The following is a 19,105-nucleotide window of genomic DNA, read 5'->3' as shown; positions in this document are numbered from 1 at the left end:
ACAGAACTAGGATATAAAATAGCCCTCTTTTATATTGGGCTGTATGCTTTAAGAAACACTGTGTAGGATTTAGTGGTATCTGGCAGTGAGCTTGTAGGTTGCAAACACCTTGTCTCACTCTTCCCACCCGAGCATGTTGGAGAAGCCACACTTGCTGCGAAACTCATGTAAAATGCAAAAGGTCATATCTAGAGCCAATGCTTGGTTTATCCATTTTGGGCTTCTGTAAAAAACATGGTGGCTTCCATTTACAAGAACCCCTGCTCTCTGCAAATATAAACAGCTCATTCTAAGTAATGAAAACAGAACAGCTTTTATTTTCACATGACGATACACTAATGAAAACACACTTAAGAATGCAACTTTAACTCTGTAACTCTATACACTGGACCATTAAACTTGTGTGTTGTTCATAAATTACACAAAATGTCATATAGCACAGTAATATATTTGTCTATACCTTTGGAAGCATTTTGTCGCAACCATACAGGTCCTTTAGCGCCTTTTCTGTCAGCTTCAAATCCTCTGAAGTCATCTCCCTTGAAAAAATGAAAACAGTTTATTAACACCCGAAACAACATAACAGCACTCTGCTGGAGGCTGCCAAACCATCAGCAAAAACAATGGATAAAATGTTAAGTTTACAGCATTAATTTTGAATTACAGTGAATGACATTTATTATATCCACTGCACAGACTAAGCAGATGGAGGAACACTGAAAAGTGTCTCTCTAATGTTCATAATGAAGAATGTATTCATGTGCAGCATAATTAATTAATTCATTTTATGCATACAGTCAACACAACAAAGTACGTGTATCTTGGCATATTGGCAAACAGCTATGTCAAATAATAGAAAGAAAAAATAAGTTATTAGGACAATAATATCAATGACAGACAATGGACAAGTGTTTTCATTTCTCCACATTCAAACCAAATATTTCCATTCGTCTCTTCTGAGTTGTAATAAATGTAACATTAACAATACCTGCATTAATAACAACCAAATACGCATTTAGCTGTCGGGGGTAACTATTCCTGAACTTTTCATGGTGCAGTAGATTCTTACCACCTCATGCAAACTCCGACCTCTACAACCTTTGTATGAACTGAATTAGAAGGAACACCTACACTACTACCTACAAAAAGACTGCAAGGATAGGTGGATGTGTAATTACGACTCCCTCCAAGTACAGTACTGTACATCTTCCTCATGCTTGCAGCTGCGACCAAACACCATACAAACGGCTAATTCTCTAGACAGTAACGCCTACATGTGTACTAGTAGTGAGGTTTGAGTTACAACAACACGGGTGCTGGTTTTGGCACACTTCTGCACCACCATTTAAACCTGTCGTGGTTGGTAACATTAGCAGTTAGCCGAAAGCATTTAAGCGTACTTCTGTCTGCAGCAAAGCTGCCTAGCTAAAATGAAAACTTAATTAAATGAGTGTTAACATCGCAGCCACCTTAGGCAGACAAGTAAGACCTTGGAAGATTTGTGTGCTCTGTTTTATTTTCACTAACGTTAGTTAAGCAGACAACTCTGCCCCCGCATCTGGACATAGCTTATGAAAACAGAACAGTTAGCAATTAGCCGCTGTGCAGGATACACAAGCGCTAGCCTTCCCGTTCTTTGTGTTCGCTACTATTAGCTAGCCGCTACTCTGGCCCGATAACGAGCGGGCCATACATGAAATAATTGCGATTCCTGTTTACAAATTGGCATACTCACTCCCTGGCTTTATTTTAAACTATCTTCTACTAATGTTTCGCCCTCTAATATTATAAGCTACACGAGAGCACAGAGGGAACAGTGTTAATGTAACTTAAACTGCTCTGCTGCTCTGCTGAAGTGGTATTTTGTGTTGCGACTGTTCATTAAATGTCATGGAAAGCTGCACTGTGCTAACATTAGCCAGTTAGCATGTAGTGTTAGCTTACCAAGCCTTGAAGCTAAAGTTAACGTTAGCCTAGCGAAAGGATGTTGACATTTCTCCATAGCACTAACCAGACACACTGTTGTGGACAGCACTCACTCTTGCACATTTAACGATCACATAAAATGTGAGAAGATGAAATAAAGATACTAACTCCTGGGTGGGTTTGGGGCCTCACCTCTTCACTCCCACTAGAGCTGTATCCAGCCTGGCCAAGGATCTTGTGGCTCGCCTCTATCCCAAGTAAGCGCAAGTGAGACTGGTCTTCGTTTAACGATAGAACCAGGTTTGCGGGCCTTGGCCCTCCGTTAGTCACATCATCAGCTTCTAAGCCTGATCGTCCAAGTTGCCATCGCTTCTCGGAACGCAAACGACTGCGTGACGACCAAGGCCGACCGGGGAAACGACCTCTGGCCGTAGCCGTACCACCTTGGCCTCCTACGGCAGCCGCGGTTGCTGATCCGCATCCCGCTGCCGCCATCATTGCTTCAACAACAACACACACCGACGGCTAGCAGTTCGAGGAGAGACAAGAGGGAAGGCGCGAGATGGGAGGGGGGAGCCGCAACGCTGCACGGGAAAGTGAGTTTTTTCGGTGAGGCTCCACAGGGGAGGATGGTACGACCTCTGGTGGCGATTGTACGTTAAATCTCCATTCATAAATTTGCACGATCTACAGTTTTAATTCATTTCATTTTACTCGAATACTTTTTTAATCTTTAACTTTATTTGTTTTTAGTGTTTTATCATAAATGTTATGATTATCCGTTTTAACTGTGCTATACACATATAGTTCTTCTTCTTCTTCTTCTTCTTCTTATTATTATTATTATTATTATTATTATTATTATTACTACTACTACTACTACTACTATTGTTGTTGTTGTTGTTAGAGATATTAATCCAGCTTTATTTTCTGCATGAATTCTGCCAAACCTCATTGATCATTTTTGTATATTTCTAGGTCAGAGGCCACATACAGCCCAATTTCATCTGGTGGCTGGACCAGTAAAACCATTGCAACAACCTATAACAACACATCCAAATGTTTACTTTTTTAGCGTAACGAAGAAATAGATTCTGAAATTTTTCACAATTAACAAACCATCCATGCACAAAAGAGATGATGAACACTGCGCTGTTTTAAGAAAAACAAGTGCAGTTTCAACAATGTCAGTTCAACAGTGCAGTTTTTTGTCATTCGGTCAATCTACTGTTATTACATGTGCATTACATCATACATAAAAAAATGTAAATAAAATGTTGGATCAACTTTTAAAAAAATGAAGTAACCAATCCCATGAAATATTTTACATTGGCTCAGTGTAAATAATTCATTCAGTTTAACCTGTATTTTAAATCTTCATGCAAACTATGGTCTGAGGGGCATTATTGTATTAATTTGAATTATATAAATTAATAACTGTAGAATAATTTCATACTGTACAATGAAGACATTTTTTAATCACAAAATTCTAATTTATTTCATCAATTCATTGAATTTTTAAATACTTAAGTAATTTTTTAAAAAACATTTAAAAAAATATAAAAAAAAAAACATTTTCAGTGTTTCCAACTGCAAGAGACACATGTTCTGGATTTGCTGTTTGCATGTCTGAGGAATGCTCTTAAAACCAGAATAATACCAGCATATCCCACATAACTTCACACATCAAAATACGCTCCATTCAGAATAAAGCCTAATTCAAAATATCCAACCAGAATATGCTGTATACATGAACTTTATCAAATTCAGAGTATTGCCCTATTCTGAATGTTAGTGGGAAACTAGTGTGCATGTAAACATTGCCACTGATCATTTAATGCAGTGGTCTTCAACAAGGGGTCTGTGACTGTTAGGGTGTCTTCAGTTACTGCAAGTAGCCTCCATTTTTTTTAGACTTTTTTTTTATTTTTCAGCAATTTAATTTTGGCTTATATACACTGATACCAATATAGACATGTAGTGGAAGTTTAATCTGTATGTTAATCATCCAGCTTTTGTACACATTGACTATAGTTCAAACTATTTAAATATTTAGATTTCCACATTTCTTTTTGTAAATTTTTTACAGATTTATATTTTTATGGCATTCCTATGACTCTTTATATGAACACACTGAGCCAGAGATCAGGAGAGAGAGTGAGAGAGGAGCTCAAACCGTTTACTTTTTTTTTTTAATTGCAGGAAAATTCCCATGACAGTAAACTGGAAAGAAAGGTGGCCCTGAAATTGAATGGCAATTCAATAATAATTAAGTGACATTGCTTATGCTAGGAAGGCTTAATTGTTAATCAAATTAGCCATATTTGAAATCTGGCAGAAGGAACAAAATGAAGCAGATGCAGATTATAAAGAGCAACAGTACAGTGTATTATTTACACCTCGTGTTGATGATCAAGTGCGTTACATCTTTGATTTACTGCCCTGGCTCTACACGTTGCAGTACAGCAGGTGGCAGTATGCATCTTAACGGTCACTTGAAAAAGCTAATGATGAAAAAGAGGAAGAAGCAGTATTTGACAACAACTGAATATTATTCACTTCTAGAGTATAGTGTGCAGAAAATGATGTTCAGCCATAATTTTTCTCCTCATGGATCTACTCTGTGAAATAACAGAGTAATCACAATTGGTAGCAAATCAATATTTAGAAAGGACTGGTATGAAAATGTATATGTTATATTTGTGAAAGATGTATTAGATTGTAATAGAAATCTTTTAAATTTATCAGCCTTTGTAGAGAAATATAATCTAAGGTGTTCCTAAAAGGATTTCAAGAAGGTTTTCAGAGTGATTCATCTATCTTTGGTTCAGTTAAACTCTGATGTGACTGCATTAATACCAGCTTTAAAAGTGAATGACTACAACTTAATGGACGTTAAGTGCAACAACAAGCTGATGATGCCATGAAACAAAAGATTTACCATTATTATAATAGAGCTTTATTTCAGAAACTGCCATATATAGACAATCAATCCATTATGACTAATGCTAATTCAAAATTCATAAAATGGCCTATTCCACCTAAAGTGAAAGAGACTCACTTTAAAATAATTAATAACATATATCCAGTAGCCCAGTTTCTTAAGAGAAGATTTAAGTTTGATGTTGATATGTACTGATAATTGTAATTCTGTAATTCTGATGATGAAACCCTGAAGCATTTGTTCTTTTCATGTCATTATACAATAACTTTTTTGCTTAAATATAAGAAACTGGTTATCTGTTAAACTTAATATTCCACACTGAGGAACTTATTCCTTCAACTGACTAAATTTACCATCAACACTGACTGAACATCCACATGAATAGAGCCGATTTCTCTTTAAGTTTGATTATTAAACTTGGTTAAAGGACTTGACCACCATTATTGCATGGTACAAAAAAGTATCAGTCTAGTGTGAGGTTTACTGTCAGGAAAACACTAATCACATTATTATTTCATCAACATTATTTTTTCAAAATGAGCGTAAGCTATATGAAAAGATAATATCTGTGATAGGAGGAGAGCTATGAATTAAAGATTAAAGATGGGAGGAGCACAACGGAGAAAGCACGACTTTATCGGCATGTCACACCCACTCCGGTACGGCAGGTGGCGGTATGTAGTGCAGATTGGCGTGTGCTCGCCATAACAAACAAAGCAGGGCGACGAAGAAGAACTCGATTTAGAAGAAGAAGGAGGAAGTGTTGTTTGATTTTTTCCCCCCCATTATTTGCGACCATTCCCTGACTTTGGAGCCTAAAAATATCAGGTAAATCATCACCTAAATGTACAGTATTGTAGTCCCATAGAAATGTTATAAAACGACTTTACCCAGAGTCTGCAAACCGATGTAAGTTACTGTTACTGTTACGGATGTTTGTAGTCGGACCAACCTAATGTTACATTGCTAAGCTATCGAAATGCTAACATTAGCCTGAGCTGAATTCAAGTCATCTGACAGTGCAAATCAGGTCAGCCAGCACCAGGAAGTTGTTTTATTGTATGGATTTTATAAAGTTTTATAAGATTACTTTGTTTAAGTAATGTCCAGGCCAGCAGACGGTCGTATTTAAAGTGTAGGCACAACCAGCATCACCTTTGTCTCAGAAGTCAGGGTGGCAACATGTCCTCAAAGAGTTTTCAAATGTCTTTAATGCACATTTATAAGTAAAAGCTCTCAAAGGTATTAAAGTCTTAAGCTGACTGCAAGTGGAAAAGTTTAATTCAGATGCCTCTGTCATCCTGTTAGTCTTTTATGTAATAAACGTAAGTCAACAAATGTTTTTTATTCTTTTAACTTAAACAGCCTGAATTTATATGTATTTACTAAGAGCAGTACTACTGTATTTTCAGAAAATAGTGAAAACTGTCCATTCCAGTTTCTCTAATAGCAAGATTTTCAATGTAATATGATAATAAACTAAGAAAGGTGGAAAGTCTTCATATTTGAGAGCCTCTTCTGTCACTTTGCATGAAAACGATTAATCAAGTATCAAAATTGTTCAATAGTTTTTTTTTTTAGTTGTAATTCTTTTTCATCACTTGCCCGGTCAAGCAAGTCAGTTGCCAGATTTCCTTGCTCAATATGGTATTTTACTTGCCCTGGGCAACCATGCAGTCCTTATTGTTGAGCCTTGGCTGTGTTTGTTTGTTTTGCAGTAGATCCACAAAAAAAACGCCATGAACCTGGAACGACTGCCCAATGAGGAGAAGCTCAGCCTATGTAGGAAATATTATTTAGGTGAGTGAGAGTACTTAAGAATTAGTCATGACAAGAACTGATACAATATTTATTATATTCAGTCTTGCCTCCTTTGGTTTATAAATTCTGGAAAGATGCAAGTAGTGTTAACACAAGCTTCCATAAGTTATACTTTATATTTAAGTTAATATATATATATATATATATATATATATATATATATATATATATATATATATATATATATATATACATATATATATATATATATATATATATATATATATATATATTCAGTAGTCCTGTCATTAATGATGTTTATTTATTTTATACATCTTTTTTTTGTAGGTGGCTTTGCTTTTCTTCCATTCCTGTGGCTTGTCAATGTTGTTTGGTTTTTCCGGGAGGCGTTTGTGAAGCCAGCCTACACAGAGCAGCTGCAGATAAAAACTTGTAAGTGTCAGAACTGTTACTTTAATAACAGAGATAAAGATACAAACCATGGCTGCACTTATTTAATTTTAATGTGTTCAGAAAAAGTATGTCTAGTTTATTTTGTATTTATTTAAATTCAGATGTTCTACATTCTGTAGAAGACATTGAACAGAATATGTGTGCTGTGTATTTTTGTTCTATCGTAGTCAAACTGCTGGGATGAGGATAGGACATCCTGTAATTTCTCATAAATCCTGGAGGAGATAGGATGACATTTTAGACAGTAGTTTTTTAATGTAATTTATTAGAATTTGAAGAGTCAGAACTGTTCTTTTTCTGTGGTAACTGTGATGTCAGTTAGATTTGCTTCATCTTAGCCTTTCTGACCCTCAGGTGTGCAGAAACTACAGGTTATATCAACTTCTTTTTAAAATTAAAAAATATGTTAAATATATTGTCTGTATCCTATTGGCATTAGCCTTGAGAGGCAGGTTATTAGTAATGGCTGAAAAAAAAAATCACATTGTCCATCCCCACAAATTATGCATCATACATTTTGGGCTAGCTGACATCAACATTTATGACATTACCCGAGAGCTTTGTTCAACTCAGCAACTAACAAAGTGAATATCCTTGTGTTTAGTATTTACTGTTTTATTACTTATATTATTTATATTTTCCCGTTAAGCTAAGTTCCCAATATTGATTTCAAACATATGTTATACTGTATGAAGCCCAATTAAGCAGCACATCTAAAATTTTATCGGGTGTTTTTTTTTTGTTTTTTTTAAGAAAGCTTTAGGCAAAGCTAGGGCATGATATGACATATAAATAATTAGATATAAATAATTATCTCTTGTGTGTTTTTCATCTAGATGTAAAGCGCTCAGCACTGGGGTTGCTGCTGTGGGTAGCGGTGCTCACGACGTGGATCACTATCTTTCAACACTTCAGGGCGGAGTGGGGGGAGGTGGGAGATTACCTCTCCTTTACTATTCCACTGGGAATTCCCTGAGATATTTGTGATATCAGGTCTTTTGCAAATAACTGTTGATCTACTATAATGGACCAAAGAATTTTCCTTCTTTAACTACAGTGAAAGACTTTGATGATTTGTCTTGTCTCTGGAGCTAAATTCAATGACTGATCACTTGTGTCTTCAAAGAAGAAATGCTGAAGGAATGCTGATTTGTGTTCTTACGTTTGCTAAGGCATTGCAGAAAATTCTTTGGCTTTAGAGTAGACTGATTAATCTTGTATAGCAGAAAGCGTTGATTGTTTGTGTGTGATGGTACACCCCAAAACTATTTTTACTTGTGTGTGAATGAAAAATAAAAACTAACATAATGCTTCAGAGTTACAATGTTTTTACTCCATGTACTGCTTTTTATATACCAAGTCACAATGTCATAATTATGTTGAAATATCATTAACCCTTTAGGATCTATGAATCATTGTGTACTTTATATATTGTGACTCATCTGTGAGCTATTTTGCTCATCTATACTCCCAGTGTTTTTGCATCACAGAAGTCTCAAAGTCTGGATGATCACTGGCGCCTGTTGTGAAACCCAATAGCTTAATCCCTCCAAATGTCCCCACTTCCCTATCGTCCTGTGTGAGTCATCACATAATCAGGGCCATTTTTAGTCACCCCTGTCAAAGCTTAAGTGACAGCTTCAACATTACTAACAGGGAGAGCATGTGCCCGCCCTGACTTCACTACACTGTGCCAAGAACAAGTGAGGAGTATCTGCACGATCAGAACATCCCACAATCCTCGGAGGGAGTCACTTAATAAAACAGATTTATGGGGAGTAAATTAAAAAGAATCTCTTTACAGACATCGTTTTCCATTTTAGGTTTGTGTGTACTGGATGAAGTGGTGGACAGTAAGTACGTTTAATAAAGTAACATAAATACAATTTAGTGGTACTTCCATTTCAGAGGTTAATAAACTTTTTACTTCTCTACAATTATTTGGCAGCTAGTTACTTTATTGAAAAAGATTTTATCCTCAAAATATTCAACCACATTATAAAAATGGATGCAATATTAAAGGTTAAACTAACCATAACTAAGAATATAAAGTAGTTAAATTGACACTACCTGGGTCAACTAATCAGTGTTTAGGTAATTAGAATATACAATAATACAGCACTCATGGGACCAAATTTCCAGCATTTTTTGATACTTTCAAAAACATTTAGCTGATGAGGGCATATAATACATGTATATTTCATTAGTTTTTAGTTTTATTTCATTTCAATTTAGTTTACTCTCAGTAACAAGAGTGGGTTTGCTCAGATAAGTTTATTTTTATCATTTTGTTTTATTTGAATAAAATTCAAGTTAATCATTTCGGTATTAATTTCAGCTCTTTATAACATGGGGGCTATTTGTCGGGTAGGATTGAAGAGGTCCATATTTGGTATTACAATACAAACAACATTTTGTGAATGCAGTCGACTTTTTTCTAAAGTCTATTTTTATTTTTATTTCAGTTAACTAAAATGCTTTTTCATATGCATCATATTGTTATTATTAATGTTTTTTACATTGACACACAAACTTGTCACCTTATAAAATGAGACTGATCTTATAACAATATAATATTTATCCTGTTATAACGAGATAACTTATTTGTAATGACACGTCTAACAATAGCTGTCAGTAGTTAGGAGTCATTATTATGTTATAACATGATAAATACTACATTGTTGTAACAAGAACAGTTTGCTGTTATCATAGCGTGAAATGTTTTACAACTGTTGTAACATTAAAACATTTTTATAACAATGAGCTTTTCATGTTATAAAGGGATACTGACTGGCTTGTCTTCTTCTGGAGTAGCAGTGATATGCTTCAGTTTTTTCACACTTAGTTTTAGTTAAATATAATTACCATGAATAAGGCTTCCTTAATTTTGCTCAGTGAAGGGAGGACTTGTAGCCAAATGGAGTATTTAAACATTGAGGTAGATGTACTGCTACTTGTACTTTTAACTAAATGATCTGCATACCTTCTCCTCCACAGTGAGAGTGAATGATGGGGGGACAGAGGCTTATTGGCAGCACACCACGTGTTCTGACATGTGTGCGGGACGTCCCTGCTGTCACTGTCTGTCCTCACGAGGGTCAACAACACCGTCTTTTGAACTTATTTTTGGACAGACCTTCCTTGACAACCGACCTTAGGCATATATGCTTCTTTAACAGGTCTGATAACTTGTACCCAGTCTGTTTCCACCAGTGCCACCATCCCTCATAATGAACTTTGGGCTACAATATTGGTAACAATAACTAATAATCATGTTAATTGCCAATAAGGCCGCAACAGCTGCATCACTCCCCAAACAATGCTCACTTATCCTATATGGCTGTGCCTGAACACCCAAGGGTACATTACAGAACATAACAGAAGCAAGGTGCCCCACTATGAATTCCCCTCTCATTATGCAACTCCAGTATAAAACCCACACACCATAACACACAGTCACGTCAGGCAGCCAGGAGGCAGACAGACTGGCGCACCAGTTCATCTCCAGTACTCACTGTACCTCATTTAGAACCAGTGGGAACACAAGCAGTTAAACAGGGGCTGTCCTTTCCCGTCTGCACGCCGATTTGGTCTGGGAATTTAAGAAGAGGTAAGATGTGTCCAGTCCTGTATGCTCTTTAGTTTCACTGTAGAACTGCTGTCAAGTCAACTCTCCTTTTCTATTCATTTTTTCAGAGATGGACTTCATCCTACCACCCACTCTGCCAGCTGGTGGTATCCCATGGGAGAAGGTTTTACCACCTCTTATTCCTCGGCTGAGTGGGACTTATGGACAATATAAGTGGTCCCCGAATTTGCTCATTCCAGAGACTGACAATACCAGCTCTGCAGAGGTAGGTAATTTCAAGTTACTATAACTATGTAATGCAAAAATGTGGAAAAAAGACAAATTTGTCCCAGAACTACATGAAAACATAACACTTAAAGTAATACCAAATAGCCATTTACAACAGCAACAGTGTAAACTAATAAGTTGAGAATCCACTGTCTACTAAATATATATTTCAGAGATGCAGAATATGGATGCTGAAATAATTACTTGCCTGTCTTGGTTAATACCGATAACTGTATTATAACCTGTAGTTTATGCACACCTGAACATAAGACAGGCTGAGATTTAGTGACCAATGTTGGAGGATTTATTACATGACTCTAAAATAACCAAATCTGGCATCACTACACTGTTAAAAAAAAGTTGAGAAAACTCGTTTTTGAGGTTTGAATCAAACTCTTTTTCTCAAAGTTTTGAAATAAACTAAAAAAAATCCAACATATAATGTTTTGAGATGATTTACTATTCTTCAATAAATAAATAAATAAAAATAACTTAACAATTAATACAAGTGAAAGTGACTAATGGTTGATAATTTAATATTTTATATCTCAACAGAAGATATTGGCCAGAAAAACTTGTTTTAGTTTATTTCAGAAGAAAAGAGTTTGCCTGACTTGAGCCACTTAACTTGAAACCCGTTTCCTCAACTTTTTCTAAATAGTGTATAACATTTTAACCCTTTTAATATTGATTTATTTTTTCTCATACATACTTTGACAATCTGATCAGATATTATCAGAATAACAAATAATAGAAATTTTCAGACCTTTGAACTACATCTTACAATCCTCAGTAGATGAAAAAATCTAAGATGCAGTTGAAAGCCAAATCTAGTCAGAAGAGCTTTTTTCTCCCTGCTGTTTCCAAGGTAAAGAATGAACTTTCACACTCAAATACTGTTCAGGATATTAAGTGCCTGGTGAGAAATGGGGATGTTTTTCGCTTGTTGCTTTGCTTAGAGGTATTTTATATCTATATAATAAACACTATATCTATTCATGTTGATAGGTGACCTGTGATGACAGCGGTTTTACAGTTCAAGTTGACGTAAAGGACTTCAACCCAGAGGACCTGATGGTCAAGGTGATTGGAGACTTTGTGGAAGTGCAAGGAAAGCATGAAGAGAAAAAGGTTGGTATTCTAGGAGGGGCATTGCTGTATCTTTGTTTATTTAACAGTTATGATTAGCGTTGTCCTCTAAATTTGTATTCATCTCTGCATCTTGTTAGAAGGATGGTCCAGGGTTTACAACACGACAGTTTAACCGCCGCTACAGAATCCCAAAAGGGGTGCACACCATGGCTTTGGAGTCGGCGGTCTCCCCGGATGGCATCCTCATCATATCTGCACCGATGCTGCAAACCACGAACTCCAGAACCTCTGCCTGATCACATTAATACCAAATACTCAAATCTCCTCCATCCTCACCACATATGAAAACAAATACAACAGAAGCCTTTTTGAACACACAGGCATAAACAGAAATAACTCCTGGCTCCTCCAGTCCACAGCAACACTCAGCATGTGCCAAAACACACATTTGTTCTGTTGTTCCTGGCACGGTTCTAATATTCCCTTCTCCTCGAGGTTTGTATATACTGCCCTGCTATTACTCATCAATCTTACATAATGTTTCAAGGAACCAGTCTTTGTAAATATTCTGTGTTCACAATTTAAACTGCTGCTTTTATTTGTGCAACTTTTGTAAAATGCACTGTATTGTGATTGTGATTAATGATGCACACAGACATATCTTCAGACTCTTTAATGTGGAAATATTTCTTCCAAAAAAATAAACTTTATTTCTGTATAAAATAAAAAAGTGACTACATCATGTGCCTCTTTCCACAGTGCAAGTAACTTGTTGCTCATCCAGGAGTTCATTCAACGTAGAGTCCACTTCACTAAAGGGGAAAATAGAGTAGATCACTGCTCAGGAATTTGGGCTATTATGTTTTGTAAGGTTTTAAGTGTAACATAATAAGAAAACAAAATAATTTTACACAAATGATGACAATCAATGTAGCTAGCTGGGTTATTATTTTACCTGATCTGCTCCTTCACCCAGGTTCTCTGTTTTCGAAGGACTTGTAATAAAGGGTCATCTTCAAACTCTTTTCCATCCGAGTCTGAGACAAAAGAAAAATACCACAATATTGTTGAATGTAATAAGCAGCCAAGGAGAGGCTTGATAAAGGGTTATCAGCATTTACATCAAGGACTGTAAGTCACTGTTTTATCTTCTAAACCCTGAAAGGCAGGATGTAGTTTTCACCACAATGAAATTTAACATGGATGACAAATGTTTGCAGCTCAACGTCCAAACAGCATGCAGGAAGATAAAAAAGATAGAAAGTTCGAGGGGCTTTGGAATGTTGGGAGTGGCAGCTATTCATAGGTCAGAATATATTCTCCACAATTAACTCCAGGGTAAAGGTTGGTGCTCTTTGCTCACCTTCAGCCTCTTGCAGCAGCTGTGAAATGACCTCCATTGAGTTGAGTGCATCGCATAGAGGAACTGAGGACTGTGGAGGTGCAGAGGCGGTGCAAGGAGGAGAAATCGGTAAGACAGGGGTCCTTTGTGCAGGAGGTGATTCTGCCGTAGGGAACAATACCTCTGAAACTACCTGTCAAGACCCAGTGAGAACATGCTGCTGGTTAATACAGCTTTTAAAGGGACAGTTCACCCCAAAATCAATAACTTTTTTTCCCTTCTGGCCTGTAGAGCTCTTTGTCCATCTAGATTGTTCTGGTTTGAGCTGCCAAGTTTCGGAGATATTGGCTGTAGGGATGCTGCCTTCTCTTTAATAGAAGAAGGATCTACTCATAGATAACAGACCTTATGCTTGTGACAGCGCAGAATGTAAATGCCATCCTCCACTGCTGTTTAAAAATAGTTCCTTCGTGAAAGTGCTCAGAACAAGGTCTGTTGATTATCTTGTGTGACCAGGTCGTGCTTTCTGTTAAGAGACATTACTGTTGCATTTTTCAACTGTATTTTTTTGGTGCTTTGAGCACCACAAGCAGAGTGCCAACTAATTCCCTTATACTCAAGAGAAGGCAGATATCACTACTCCAAATCTCCAATACTCAGCAGCTCACACCAAAATAATCTAGATGGATAATTAGCACAAGAGAAAAGAGGAAAAATATGTTGGGGTTTTTTTATTTTGTGGTGAACTGTCCCTTTAATTACCATACTGACATTGCACTTGAACATCAGATGATGGCGACATGACACCTAAAAAATACAAGTGATAGCAACAGCACTCAAGATCTGTGGTAACTGGAGTATTTTGAAATAATCTTTGCCATTCTGCAAAACAAAACCACGTTGCTGCTGCATCTGGGAGCCTGTTGCCAACTTTGGCTGATGCTGGGAAGTATTTACCGGACTGTTAATTAAAATAAGAAAAGCTCATACTATTCATCTGGAATTTTATCATGAAACTAATTGTTACATCTCTAAATCTAAGAATTATAAGTCCTTACAAACCACTGTGTTATGAGCAGCAAACTCTTTTAGTACATCAACATACTGCTAAGTTATTAAGTTATTATGACAGCAGGAAAAGCATACAGACAGGGCTTTATAAGGCACTTGTATTAATAAAACAACATAGAAACCTTTACAGCTCGTACGTTCACTGACCTGTCCTAAAGCACTGTGGATTGGAGAAGGTGGTGGTGCATAATCGCCAGTACATCTCTCACTGGAAAACTTCTGGCTTCCCTTCTGTGGCTGCTGCTCAGCCCACGGCATGACCTTTTTGGGAACTCTTTGTGAAGAACTCCTGTTTGTTGAGTTTGAGAGATCAGCATGTTCCCTATCCAATGTATGCCTGCAAAAAAAACATATGTTAAGCATTCACATTAAGCAGACTTGATTTTTGTACACTGAGTGCATGTTTCAATAATCAATACCTTGATTTCCTTTGCTTTCTGGTGGACACCACTGTTTTCCTCTCTGACTCTTTTGTCTCTTTCTTGTTCCTCTCAGTTCTTTTGTGGTGACTAGGTCCCTCTCCTTCTATGTCTCCAGAGGAAGCAGCTGGTGAGGACGGTATATGTTCACGAATAGGCTCATCAGTGAAGGTATTTACCGAGTGTCCGTGGACTTTGGTCTTTTTATGGACAACTTCAGTGTGAGACTCATGAATACTTTGTGAACTGTTCTGTTGCTTGCTAGCATGAGATGAACGGACGGGACAGGGCAAGACATCGCAGAGTAAATGCATATGGGCAGGAACATGGGCAATAGCCTGGGGTTGAGAAACTGAAGAGCCAGAAACCACAAAGGCAGGGAAGGAAGGAGGACCTGAAGCTGAAGGACATGATGCATGGTCTTCACTGGTTCCTGGCTGGGGAGCAACAATGTGTGGATGTGGAGCTCTTTGTGAGAATTCAGGAGGTTGAGTATTCCCCTGAGGCTATAGATGGTGCAAGAAAAAGGAAACTTAAATTATTCTCTACATCTGGAATAAATATTCAACTCCAAATATGGAGCAAATATCATACACTATGACTGGGTTGCAACAACAAATATTAATTTAATCTAGGATTAGTTCTAATCAAAGTTTAGCTAAAGTGGTTATATAATGAGTTAACAGATTGTTATTATTATTATTTATTACATAAAAACAAACAAAATGTTATATTGCTAGCTTTCTAAAAAGTCAGTTAGCGTAGTTAGCCTACGCCTTCATAATGGATTGGCAGAGAAGCTCTCATTGGCTGAATATATGGAGCTATATGACCAAATAATAGATTGAAAAATGGACAACAACACAGTAAGGAAAAAACAGACTGCCTGGCAGCAACTGGCAGACTGTTTTAACAGACAGGCAGCTATTTTAAAAGGTAAATCTCCTCAAGTGTAAATTTTAAGTTGATATTAAATCAAATTTTAAATTGGAGTTTAATGCTTTGGTGTAAGAGAATTAAATTTAATCTAGGTTTAGAGTAAAGACTAAACTAAGGTTGAAAAAGAGGTTTAATTTTAATCCTTCAAGATAAGATAGTTTTAAGGTTTAGTGCAACATAATTTAAAGTTAAACCATGATTTAATCTGGTTTAAAAATTAATCGTTGTTAGTGTAACTATGACTCCAACCTTGTAAGCCTGTGCACCGGCTGAGGAGTGGTTTAAGCTGGGGCCCTGCCAGCTAAATGTGGGCCCATGAAGACTGGAGTGTTGCAGGGGCTGGGGCCACTCCTGCGCCTGCTCCATCTTTCTCCTTAAACGCCACTGGTACAAGATGTCCTCTTCCAGGCGTGCGGGTGGCAGAAGAGAAGGAATGACAGAAGATTTTTGGGAGGACGCAGCAACTGAATCTGAGGTGACCTTCGCTGTAAATGTTAACAAACATGTGCACAATAACTGACACTGCAGTTTAAAGAACCCAGCATATAAAAGAGGAATCATCCTACATATGTTGCATAAGGAGAATCATATTGAGCAAGTTGAATTTAGCAGAGAACTAGAAAAAATTCATCTCAAAAATGAATATTACTCCACACTCTTGCCTTACCAGTAGTGGATTTTATTATACTGGGAATAAAAGGTCTTTGCAGAGGCTCATCTATGGTGACTGGAGAAGAGAAATCTGAGCATCCCAGGCCCTCTGAGCTGACATGTATAGATCCATCACTCATACATTCTCTGTCAGAAAGACAAAAAGTTACTTAGTGTTGAAGGAATTCATTCATTTATCATTATTGCCACTTGCTGGTCATCATACTCTCTCAGCAGAAGTCTGTTGGCCCTCTCTTGAAGGTGTAATATCTCTGTGTCCTCAAATTCACCGTGTGAGGTGTCTGACATAATCTGAGGAAAAAAAAGAGAACAGAAATAATACTCAATAAGCCACAATTTTGCTTCTAATATTTCCAAATGGAGAAAACACTCTCTATACTGTGCAAGTGAATAAATCCAGATAATTAAATTTGCAGCATTTGAGTAAAAAACTTAATCAGGCACATTATCTGGCCTGATTTTGCTAACAAATATACTGATGTTTATAATATACTGATTTATAAGTTTGTGAGGGGGATACATTTGATAATGCAGGCTGAGGCCATAAATGTATCAAACATGGCTGTAAAAACGATGGCCTCCCAGGCATTTAGTAAGCAGAGAAGTTTCCAAATGGACATGTGGTGTGGTGTTGAAATGTAAATATTTATATGCGCACTTCATTGGAATAAGGTGTCTCTCCTGCTTCCCGGGCATTCAGACAAACCTAGCATGAATTACGGCAGGGCACAGACCCAATATTCCATCATAACAACATGTAACAGGGATTAAAAAAAAAATAATAATAATAACTGTGCATTTGTAGCAAAGTTTATCCTAAAAGCAATACATCTACATACATTTCCATTTAGTGGAGAAAACTACATCAGTTTATATTGTGGCTCATTTCCAGTAAACTCATAAATGCACTCACACTAAGAGATCCTCTGCATGGAGAAAGGGATCTGTCACGTTGACGCTGTGCAGCTTGACTGAAAATGGCATGTCCATGGTCTTGTTTCAGAGGCTCTGTTCAGAGGAAGGGATTTATCACTAAAGCTACTTTCTACACTGAAACTGAAGAGCAGGTAACCCATAATAACCCCTATATTCAAAAACAATAGGTCTGCTATAAGTGACAATGTACCGTTGTCTGTTGCTTTAGTTGGTGTTGAACTGAGGGGTGAAGATGAGGGTGACATCCACCAAAAGGGCAACTGCTTCTCTCCAGTGGCAGATTCATTTTGCTGGCGCTCCTCTCGACTCTGCGGTCGACCATGGCGAAAGCGTTCAATGTACCTGGGAGAGCAAAGGTCACTGCAGGATGTAAGTAATTCATCAGTTACAATGTCATGTTTAGTCATGCCATACACATTACAATTTATCATTGCAAAAACAGGGTTAATTCTGTTTAAGAGGATAACTCAGAGCAGAGGGTTTCAAAGTGGGATGTGGACCACCCCTGGGGGGCTCCAAACAGTTCAGAGGTTCAGTGACTGAAAATGAAAAAATACTACATTAGTTATTAAAAAACAATCAAATAGAATAGCCTAAATGTGCGTCATTTGTTTAAAGAAATCGTTCAGAGATATAATGTTAATAATTTTACTGTTTTCCCCACTTTCCCAGCATCAGAAACTGTTAAATTCCTTCATTTTCATATCATTTGTATACATGTTGTGTAGTCTGAAGTTATGTCAAACAGCAAAATCTGGCTATCCTGGCTCACTTCTTGAGTTTCTGTGGGATCAAGTAACATAATCATGATCCCATACACATAACAGGTCATGAATGGAACTAAGCAAGTCAACTAAGAGGGGGCACATTTTTCCAAGCTTTGTCTGAAGGGAGGCCCACAGCCTCAGACTTTGAAAACACCTGGCTTAGACCATAGGTCCTGCTAGTTGTGTAGGGTACGGTTTGCCTCTATGAGACTAAGACATACTTTGCCAGCACTGAATCCTGATGATCTTCTGGCTCTGCAGGATCTGTGGATTTTCCTGCTCTTAATGACTGCCTGGGCATTTCCATGTCAGATGAGGTTGTAGTGTTGGCAGGTGAGGATCCACAGTCAGTGGATGGCCAGGACTCTGAAAAAAAAGGTTGTCCATCTGGGGCGGCAAAACAGGGGTCAGGTTTCTCTGGGCTCTGAGTGTGTAACTGTGGGCTGGATCTCTGGTTTGAATGAACAGGACTCAAAGTCTGCAAAAGAACAAAAAAGGTGATAATGTTCGCATTGGAATGACTTGGGCAGGGGGAAAAAAAGGGATGTGTCTTGCAGTATCTGTAAAGTTTACTTTGAAACATACTGTTTTTTTGTCTTTCTTTGACAAGGGCTGGTTGCGGGATGGATGGTAGTGTGACCTCCCCACCCTGGATGTTGACTGGAAAGGATTCTGCCTCGTGAACACAGGTCCACTGTAAAAACAACACTCATGACCAACTGTAACCTTTGTTTAGGGTACAGTACATATGTGATCTTTGGATCTTACCTGGATTTCATCACAGCTTTCAGAAGTCACAGGTGATTACTAGCACACAAGATAAGATGCACAGTAAAGGTTGCTCCAGTGTGGGTCTGACCGATGCCTGGACTTGGCTCAGTTCTTCAACAGTAAATTACGGGTGGA

At 37.4% G+C, this 19,105-nt stretch overlaps 4 protein-coding genes across 7 annotated transcripts in view; 2 read left to right on the top strand and 2 right to left on the bottom strand.

The window, feature by feature from the left end:
- kmt2bb (lysine (K)-specific methyltransferase 2Bb) overlaps window positions 1–2,527 on the bottom strand; it is a 29,901-nt gene extending 27,374 nt beyond the window's left edge. The window contains exons 1-2 of one of the 2 annotated variants that reach the window (XM_084726395.1): window positions 2,095–2,527; window positions 461–539 (exon numbers count right to left, since the gene is read on the bottom strand). In XM_084726395.1, the coding sequence (XP_084582521.1) occupies window positions 461–539; window positions 2,095–2,424 (409 nt within the window). In that variant the 5' untranslated portion in view covers window positions 2,425–2,527. The remainder of the gene's footprint in view (window positions 1–460; window positions 540–2,094) is intronic. The other variant, XM_084726396.1, reaches the window with a different exon arrangement.
- A 3,014-nt stretch (window positions 2,528–5,541) lies between these two features.
- psenen (presenilin enhancer, gamma-secretase subunit) lies at window positions 5,542–8,415 on the top strand. 2 transcript variants are annotated; one of them, XM_084726442.1, is made up of 4 exons: window positions 5,542–5,698; window positions 6,589–6,670; window positions 6,980–7,084; window positions 7,942–8,415. In XM_084726442.1, exons 2-4 carry the CDS (start codon window positions 6,610–6,612, stop codon window positions 8,079–8,081), a joined length of 306 nt encoding a protein of 101 aa, XP_084582568.1. In that variant the 5' UTR covers window positions 5,542–5,698; window positions 6,589–6,609; the 3' UTR covers window positions 8,082–8,415. The 2 variants fall into 2 exon arrangements, with proteins under 2 accessions (XP_084582568.1, XP_084582569.1); XM_084726443.1 differs by having other exon boundaries at window positions 5,566–5,698; window positions 6,592–6,670.
- A 2,133-nt stretch (window positions 8,416–10,548) lies between these two features.
- hspb6 (heat shock protein family B (small) member 6) lies at window positions 10,549–12,783 on the top strand. Of its 2 annotated transcripts, none has more exons than XM_084726441.1 (4): window positions 10,549–10,715; window positions 10,802–10,959; window positions 11,970–12,092; window positions 12,194–12,783. In XM_084726441.1, the coding sequence occupies exons 2-4, from the start codon at window positions 10,804–10,806 to the stop codon at window positions 12,347–12,349; spliced, it is 435 nt and encodes a 144-aa protein (XP_084582567.1). In that variant the 5' UTR covers window positions 10,549–10,715; window positions 10,802–10,803; the 3' UTR covers window positions 12,350–12,783. The 2 variants fall into 2 exon arrangements, with proteins under 2 accessions (XP_084582567.1, XP_084582565.1); XM_084726439.1 differs by having other exon boundaries at window positions 10,555–10,715; window positions 12,191–12,783.
- proser3 (proline and serine rich 3) lies at window positions 12,712–19,104 on the bottom strand. Its single transcript, XM_084726445.1, has 13 exons — window positions 18,968–19,104; window positions 18,785–18,893; window positions 18,421–18,677; window positions 17,623–17,774; window positions 17,410–17,504; window positions 16,702–16,787; window positions 16,492–16,622; window positions 16,074–16,309; window positions 14,886–15,391; window positions 14,614–14,803; window positions 13,417–13,588; window positions 13,009–13,090; window positions 12,712–12,865 (listed from the first exon to the last, which is right to left on the bottom strand). Exons 1-13 carry the CDS (start codon window positions 18,976–18,978, stop codon window positions 12,793–12,795), a joined length of 2,100 nt encoding a protein of 699 aa, XP_084582571.1. The 5' UTR covers window positions 18,979–19,104; the 3' UTR covers window positions 12,712–12,792.
- Between the last annotated feature and the right edge of the window lies 1 nt (window position 19,105).

This window comes from Lutjanus erythropterus, chromosome 9, assembly GCF_056507025.1.
Source record: "Lutjanus erythropterus isolate fLutEry1 chromosome 9, fLutEry1.hap2, whole genome shotgun sequence".
Lineage (NCBI taxonomy): Eukaryota > Metazoa > Chordata > Actinopteri > Lutjaniformes > Lutjanidae > Lutjanus > Lutjanus erythropterus.
The sequence above is the reverse complement of the archived record's forward strand: the minus strand, read 5'-3'. Positions and strand labels throughout refer to the sequence as shown.